General features: G+C 39.2%; 1 protein-coding gene across 1 annotated transcript; it reads right to left on the bottom strand.

Annotated features, from left to right (window-relative positions):
- Nucleotides 1-1107: 1107 nt before the first annotated feature.
- On the bottom strand, nt 1108-7099 carry LOC105048058 (transcription factor MYBS3). The gene is made up of 3 exons (XM_010927246.4): nt 6664-7099; nt 1933-2141; nt 1108-1828 (listed from the first exon to the last, which is right to left on the bottom strand). The coding sequence occupies exons 1-3, from the start codon at nt 6974-6976 to the stop codon at nt 1301-1303; spliced, it is 1050 nt and encodes a 349-aa protein (XP_010925548.1). The 5' UTR covers nt 6977-7099; the 3' UTR covers nt 1108-1300.
- Nucleotides 7100-9031: the final 1932 nt, after the last annotated feature.

The raw sequence follows: 9031 nt of genomic DNA on the forward strand, positions 1-9031 counted from the left end.
TCACTGCTTTTGAAGGAGTCTATGCAGGACATAGATTATGCTCGTCGCCATGTAATTTCTAGATCATTATTGGAAACAGAATCTGGTGACAGCTCTCATACATCCTCCTGGGGAAGTCTGCCCAAGAAAGCGGCACATATTTGGTAGCATTTTTGAAGGAAAAAAAAAAAAAAAAGAATATACGAATATATCCACCTCATGCAACATTGTCACATCATTCCAAATTCTCATAGTTTAATACATCATGTTTGAACTGTATAATGCTGATGGCGATCAAAAAAAAAAACCATGATTCATCTCCCCAAACAAAGAAAAAGGGCATGATGATGAAAAGGATGCTTCTAGCCATGGAGATTGTGTTGTTGTTTGGCTTGAATTCAATTTGTACCTTGGAGATGAGCAGGTTTTACGGATGAAACCCCACCTACTTGCCTCTGGACTAACTCTTCCATATACTAGAGGAAGTGCTCTTCTCTGGTTGCTTGAATCTTGAAGTTTGCGATAGCTACTTGGCAGTCGACCTTACTTCAACTGATTAGTTGTTCAGGTCGTGAGTGTGAGTTTAATGTCTGGCAAACATGATATTGGTTCCTATGATGATACCAACACTTGTTGAACTCACGCCATTGGATGCTGACATATTTGATAACAATTACCAGTGCAAACCATTTCAGCATATTCAGATTTTGCTGCAACTCATTCCTCGCCCCTCACTTGGAACTCCATTGGAAGTTCAAAACATCATCCAAACTTCGGTTTTGAGATGACCGATATGGCTTGCACCAAACATCTACAGAACATTATTGATGAACTTGGCCCGTGAGAACAGGAGTTTATTCAGGCAAGTAGCATGATCAACAATGTTCTCTTCTTTCTGTAGCATCAAATATAATCAATCAACTTTCTCCCGACTCTTTTATTCTATTCACTCCCACATTTGCCTGAAGTGCCAGCTAGCCGCTGGGATCTTTTAGATGCTGCATTGGAGACCAGAGCAAGGCAGAGAATGATCATCAAATGGTTCGATCAGTACGAATAAATGAAATAATGGAAAAAAAACCCCGAAAAGAACGGCAATTTACATCACAACATTTGGCGCCGTGCTAATAACAGTAAAGGATGTCACTTATTTGATGCGAATTTCTACCCAGCTATAAGCAAAAACATAAGAGTACAGATATGACTGACGCTTGTTACACGAATGAGATGATCCTGAATGTATGAGAAGATTAAATTAACAGTAACATAAGAGAAAGAATATATATAACGCAAATAGATCCCATTCCTCATCAAATTCTTCCTAAACCGCATGAATTGCATTGCTGCTACCCTGGCTAAGATCAGGCCGAGTGCTTGATGGATTCAGGTGAAAGGCTGACTGCCTTGAAGTGGAGGCTTCTAGCAGTTTGAGAGAGAGAGCAGATGGTTCCATGCGGCCGGCACCATGCTCGCCGATGCTGAGCTTTGACATGCCAGTGATCTCATCCATGTTGACCGGCTCCTTAGGAATGACTGGCCTAGGCTTTACGATCTCATGGGTCTCACCCATCTCTTCTTCTGTTGCAGGCGCAGCCAGATTTGGTGGCCAGAATGCATATGGAAGATGAATGAATGCCGGGTAGAATGCTGGGACCGCTGGCATTGGTGTATTGTTGTATGGTATGCTTTCATTGAGCTCCTCAGGAGGGTTGTTTAGTAAGGGTTCAGCAAGCTCAGATCCTTGATCTGGACCGTGATTTAAAGCTGGCAGCTGGTTTGTATTCTCGGGTTCATTAGGAGGAGACCCGTGCATTAAGTGTTCTTCGAGAACTGGGATCTGGTCTGTTGGCTGCGAGGACAGAAAACAAGAGCAATAAAGCCATCATTACACAATTAACAAATAGAAACCAAGGAAGGCCATTTGAATCGGGCTGTCATGGAGAGAAGATGTACCATATCAGGGACCATGTCAAACAAGCTTGAGCGTCTCTTCCTTCTAGATGCATTTGTCTGACGTATGAAGTATTTTTGGGCATGACTGGCCACCTGTGTTGGAGTTCGAGACACAACAAAATTTCGAGCTATTCCACGCCAGTCACCTTTACCCAGCTTCTGCAAACCCAGTAAGAACATCCGATGCTCTTCTTCAGTCCATGGGACACCTGAAATCCAGTAAAAAAGGAAGACATGTCTAGTAACTGCCTACCAAGTTTGATATCATGCAACTTAAAGATTAGAGTGTAACAGGCTGTTGTGACATACTTATGCAGCCTCCATATTCCTAATGAATGAAGGAAAATAAGACTTCCCTATAGTAATTCTGTCACAGAAGATTGTACCTCTATTTTAAGTATTTAAATGGATGAGAAACCACATTAGTTCAATAATTGCAAAACTTAATAAAAAAGCCGCGAGACAAAGTAACGTAACATGATACATTAAGCAGCTGAAGAATGCATTCATATTAGCAAAGAATGTGTAGAAATGTAAAGATAGAAATGAAAACTATACATTTATTAAGAAGAAATAGAGTGATTAGTACCGTTTGGATCATATCACAACAACATTTATATGCTGAAAGTAAAAGTTATAATATAACATCCATCCATCATAAGAATCTCTAGGTTCTCTAACAACCACTAGAAGTTTTCCATGTCGTGAAGTTAAACAGCCTTTCCGAGCTTGACCCAGTACTTTTTATCCACTCGATAGCAGTACTAAACTAACAAAACTAATAGGTGAACAGCTAAAGAATGCATTTAACATTTCCAAAAACTATCCCTGTACATGATGTAGAAATAGAATAATATATCCAAAAGACACACACATAGATCAAATCAATAACTTGCATAACAATAATATAAGGAACCTAAGGGTAAATAAAGATGAAATCAACATGACATCAATTCATAATCAAAATCTGTCAACATACAACCACCATATAAGTTCATTTGAAATCCTGCAAGCATACACACCTAAAAGGTTCTCCTCTTATTACAGGATTATAATTTTAATTACAAATTAAAACATATTAAAATCCATTAACAAAGCAGGAATTACAGAAGCCTACCAGAACATGATAAACCCAGGTTTATATTAATCTGAAAAGGATTTACCACTTATCAGTGCAATAATTAACGAAATACCATGCATGATATGCATGCAAGAACTCTTCTTCACTATATTTTAAAGAGGCATCCTGCACGCTCATTGGAAATATTCTGCCACTGCAATTGATTATGAATGTATATTTGACAGGGATGACATTCATATAAACAATCAATATAAGGGTATGCAATGTGTTCTGCAACTCTATACCATTAGTTTGTATATAAAAAGAATGATTCTTTTAAAGGAGATAGATAAATTGACACCCAAAACCTGTACCCTTAGTTAAATAAAGCCATTTACAGAAAGTAATAAAAAACATAAACTGACAAAGCCCTCATAGAACAATTAGCTGAAACAGTTTGGTTGAACTCTTGAATCTGAACCAATACTGCCTTCCTTATTCTAATCGGTAATTTGTACTGCAGAAAGTTAAAATCTGAGAGAAGCACAGAAAAAAACTTTAAAAAATGGAAAAAAGAAAAGAACAACATACTGAAGATGCTGATTACAAAAGCAATAATTCTGCAGATCATACGGGAAATGATCTCCAAATGACAAACAAGAAGAAATAAACAACATAACAAGCAATTACCAAAGCATGGGCCAACAACCAACATGTCAAAGAATTCAAGCCACAAGTTATCCCACCCACTTGGCACACAATGGTTGACCTCAATAAGATACTTCCAAATTCTATCTCCATTCCCCATTCCACTGCTTCAATATCAGGCACCATGATGCCTGCAGTGCACAAAATGTCATGGGCACCCCTATCCCTTTTCTGAACCATGAAAATGACAATCAACAGCATACAACTAATACCCAGTCTTCAACTATGGTCACATCTAAGGGACAAATGCAAAAGTAGTCACATCTAAGGGACAAACGTAAAAGTATGTAAGAAGCTCAAGAATTATATTATAATAAGTCAAGTTACACTTTAGAACATACAGAGCATAATGAACAAGTCAAATTCAAGAAGAATATGGGAATATGACATAAGCTTTCTTTGCAAAGACAGTAAGTGAAATTTAAGTGGCAGTAAAACTGCACGGCGAGCGATCTCTTAGTAAACTGGTGATCTACCGATCACCAGAACACAAAGAAATATCTATGCAAGCTTAAAAGGAGAATAGAAGAACAAACCTTCATATTTTAACTTAGACAAGGCTAAAACAGTGCATAATTTGAAATTTGAAAACTCCTCATTGCTAATCTTCACTCAGAGAATTCTATGCATGGGTGAGCTGCCACACAGGCATGGGGGCATCCATCCCTAATGTGGATAGGGGAAAATCTAGCTTCAGAATTTTCAAGTTGTGATTTGTCCTTATCACTCTGCTTCAAACTTTTATCATATCCTGAATGGACATATAATATTCAAAAAGGCATATCTTCTGCAAGTATACAGAAAAACAGTGTCAACAAGGGAAGACATAATAAGGCAATCTTAACACATTTTGTTTAATGAAAGATAATAAAGTAGTCTAATTGGAAAGACTTTCCAATTTTGTAATGGTTGATTATTACAGGAAGAATACCATCTATACCACAAAACTACAGAAGTTTTCATCCCTGACCTAAAACACATGCAAGATCATTAAGTTACATGAAGGCATATGCTATAATTCCTCCAGGTATCTTCTGCTCACCTTTTTGCAAGATTCTGAATTCTCAATAATGACAAAGTTATAAGATTTCTTATAAAATACAACAATCGAATCATGCACTTTCCACCATCTAATATCAATTTGACATGCAGACATGGAAGAATGAATCCAGCTAATTAACAAAAAATAACTAGATTCTAGGTAGTGAAACCTTTCATGGGGCTCAATAACAATAAAACGAGTAAATGTACTACAGGCATGAGGATGAAAATGATGCAACATTTAAGCAAACCATCCAAATCTTGTAAGAGTTGTTCCTTTAAGCCCCAAAGCTAGATGAGGAATTAGCTAAATCACGGATGAATTCAAGAATATCTAAAAACTCAAATCGCCTGACTCGAATGTATTCACAATTGATCTAGTTCCATTGGAACTCTCAAAATATTAATCTTTGCTTTAAATAAGTAGAAATTCATGAGATGCAATCTACGGTGTTCATTGGCCGAACATGGAGTCTCAATACCACTGCAAGAAATTGTTAAATGAGATAATGAAGCAATTACACAGCTAGCATATCCAGTTAGGTAATGGAGACGTTATGAAAGTAAATGGCTGCAATATACGTTTACAAAGTACAAGCATTCATGAGAGCCAGTCAATTAACTTACTTTGGATACAAACACGTAGAACTCTAAAACTAATCTGTAAAACAATAAAGCGCTCGCTAGACGAATAAAGTGAATTTTTTTTCTTCAACATAGTCTAAACTGAAGTTTTTTTTTTCTTTTCCAAAAGCAGAGAATTCTTCTCTCTTTCTTTTTTTTAATAATCAGAAGATATACCTTTTTGACCAGCAAAAAACATTTATATAGGACTTGAACTATAGCAAAGTGGAAAACTAAAGAAATCTGCATGTTACAACAAAACATCCATTTTTCCTCCTCTGTCATGCCACGACAAGAAGATATGATACAAGCAGCACACATGCAGATTTCAAGAGCACAGTGCAAAAGATATTAAACGACAGCATGAGAATAAGTAACAATTCTTCAGAGAAAAACCATGAGACAAAAGGAATAGGATATAATAAACACGAAACAAGAAAGTGAAGTGAAACAACGAGCTATGCAGGAAAATAAGACGGACATAAAGAACATAATCAAATTTATTTAAAAAAGCAAGCCATGGGTATATAAAATTAACCCATGCCATCACATGTAAGGCTGCTGGCCCATTATTTAAGATTCTCAAATAGATGGGCCAAATTCCATAAACAAAAACCAATAAGATCACAATCAACAAATCAATGCGACTATATTGTGTGGACCATCAGCCATCACTTTCTAATGTTGCTTGAAAAAATTTGGTGGTAAACCCAGTGGATAGTATCATATGGGCCATCCTGAAGAAGGTGTCGGCCATATTGGACGGTTCAACTCCAACCAGACAAACAGGGCAAAGAGGACCACGGAGACTAGATGCAGAATTCAACAAATTAATCGGCACATGCGTTCAAGACTCATGTCCTAATTTATCAAAACATGCACTTAATAAGCAAACAAAAAGAGAAAAAAAAAAGGAAATTAATAAGAATAATATACATCATTCGAAATTAGGAAACAATAACCTTCTAAAAATTATAACTTATCCTAAAAAAAAAGGCAGCTTTATCAAAGACGACATTACGACGCTCCAAACTACTGCGCCGATGATAAAAGATGTGATTTTTATGTGGTTCAGGGAAAAAAGGATTCACAAAAATTTGATCAAATAAAGGGGAAAAGAAAAAGTCGCTGCCTTTGAAGGAAAATCTGAATATAGTTGATCTGCAACAGGAACAGAGGAAATGCAAAGAAGACCAAGAACACATGAGTAAGGGAAAAAAAAAAATCGAAAGATTCCGAGAAAATCAGCGGAAGAAAAGCTGCGAAAAAAGAAAAGAAACAGGGGAAAAAAGAGACACCTTTCTTGCGCTCGTTGCGGCAATTGGAGCAGGAGGCCTGGGCGGCGTTGTCGGAGGCGTAGCCGGCCGCGGCAGGGTTATCGCGGAGCGGATCGCTGGACGGAGATCCCGGGTTGGTGGAGCCTCCGCCACCGGCTCCACCGCCGGTGGCGGAGGAGCTGGCGGAGTAGAGGCTGCTCATGCTGGCGCTCTTCTTCATGGACCCCGCCCCCTCGGTGAGCCGCACTCCGAACAGCCTCACTCCCCCCGCACGCGTCGGGCATGTGCGCGAGTTGTGCCCGTTGTTGCTGCAGTGCGAGCACCGCCTCGTCATCGCCGCCGCCAGCGCCCTTCCCCAGCGGCCACCACCCGATCCCAGTCACGCCCTCCTCACGTGCGTCTCGCCCTCCCAAATCCACAGAGAGAGAGAGAGAGAGAGAGACCCAGGCTAGCGATGGACGGAAGTGTATTGCGGTTTTCGAAGTCCTATGAAGGAAGCGGTTTTGGAAACGGGCATGCCTTTGAGAATATTCACGAGAAAACCGCGTGGGGCGGAAAGAAAAATTCCGATTGCTTACTCGTCTGACGCTAGAGCGAAGGAGGACCGTCGGTTTTGAGACGCATCAGCACCGTCCAAACACGATCAACAAATCGTCTCCCGCGCTCCCGAACTGGGTTTGAATTTCAAGTTATTTACGGTCTGACCATAGCTTTTGCTCTTTTTAGCTCCGTGATCTGATCAAATCTGGGGCGATGATCATGTCTTGCCCACATACACCGGAAATAGAGAGGAACGGGATGGTTGGATTACGATAATGCCCTTGGGTTGTCGGGAGTTGCTACGATGCTAAAATAAGATAGGTGGCATGCCTGGTAATTTCTTACGTTCTCGTGTCCGAGTGTAAACGTATGGTTGAGTTGGGATGGAAAAGAATGGATCGAGGCTTCGATCTCAAGAATATTACTGCAATGCCACGAGGCGTGTGAGGCACGGGGTGGGTCCACGGAAGGAAGGTAGTCCACGTGGAAAGGCACCCCCACATGCTTTTTATTTTTCCATGCAATGGAAGGCCGCATTTATTGTTTTATCCGCCACGCTCTGTTGAAAGACGTGAGTGCTTTAAATGCGACAGATTTAGAATTGCAGCTGGGAGTTGCTGAAGTCAAAACGCCCGCCGCTGCTTGTCCAGTTTCAAATTAGCTGGAAAATAATCCTAAATAAACAGAACATCCTCATTAGAGAACTTCTCATGTGTCCGCTAAAGCGTGTCAAGTTTTGTTTATGACGTGAATAATTAAAATTCAGCATACATAAACATGTTTTGATAAAAAGAAAGAAACATTGGGGCTGTGAAAAGCTTCAGATTTTGATGACCATATAGAAGCAATCTTCAAGATTTTTCCACCATATACAATAGAGATGAAGCTGAATTTTATTCTTTTAATTTGCTATTCGCATAAAAACTCATCTTGCAACCTACGCGTGTATAGCTCTTCAACTAAAATATAATTATTTAAATACTATTCTTATTTTATACAATTATTTAGATAAATTGCCTCTAGGCTGAGCACTTTTCTCCATTTTTTAAGTTTTGAAATAGATAATAAATAATTGCAAATTAGCTATATCGCTTAATGAAGTATTACTCACTGATTATTATAAAGTCATCATTTTTTTTAATGGTAATTATAAAGTCATCATTTTAAATTGATCCATTTGCATATTTACGGAGATATTAGTGTGGGAATTAGTTTAATCTCATATATATCCGGAGCATGCGTGTTCTTTATTAAAGGCTGTTGAAGTCGCGCAGGGCCGAGTAAGAGTAACGGTGGTTGTTTTATGGTGGTTGGAGTTTTGACAGCTGGTAAAGAGATAGGTTCACGAGTTGTAGCCGTTGGGTCGCTCATGTACGTTCTTCACAACCCAAGTAAATGATGAATCCCACACACCACTCCCCGCACCACCGCCCCCACCCCGCCACCCAACCCCCGCGGGCTGCCCCCGAACACCCATAAAATACACGTGTAAGAGCAGGCTTCCACCACGTGATTGGTTTGGAGCGGTAACGAAGCGGTACGCGTCAAGCGGAACCTCGTGTACGTCTCTAGCCTCCTGACAACGACGGCGACCTGGGTGGGGAACAATACCCCTCCAATGCCAAGGAATTACGAAAAAGCAGTTCGATGATCGGTGCACTTGCTGCCCCGAAGAATAATAAAGAATTAAGATGAAAATGATATAGATATTATGTGTCTGAATCTATTTTCATATCCAATCAATTTGAATATAAATATTTAAATTAATAAATATTTATATTTATATTTATTAAAAAATAAATATAAATATAGATAAATAACTATCCGATCCATATTCGAATATCCGAAT

This window comes from Elaeis guineensis, chromosome 7 (genome assembly GCF_000442705.2).
Source record: "Elaeis guineensis isolate ETL-2024a chromosome 7, EG11, whole genome shotgun sequence".
NCBI lineage: Eukaryota > Viridiplantae > Streptophyta > Magnoliopsida > Arecales > Arecaceae > Elaeis > Elaeis guineensis.

Excerpts from the sequence above, each read along its gene's own strand:
- LOC105048058 (XM_010927246.4), bottom strand. The coding sequence starts at position 6,976 with ATGACGAGGCGGTGCTCGCACTGCAGCAACAACGGGCACAACTCGCGC. Across the intron at positions 2,142-6,663 it reads CCGCAACGAGCGCAAGAAAG|GTGTCCCATGGACTGAAGAA; the intron begins GTGTCTCTTTTT and ends ACTGGATTTCAG. Across the intron at positions 1,829-1,932 it reads TTGACATGGTCCCTGATATG|CCAACAGACCAGATCCCAGT; the intron begins GTACATCTTCTC and ends CTGTCCTCGCAG.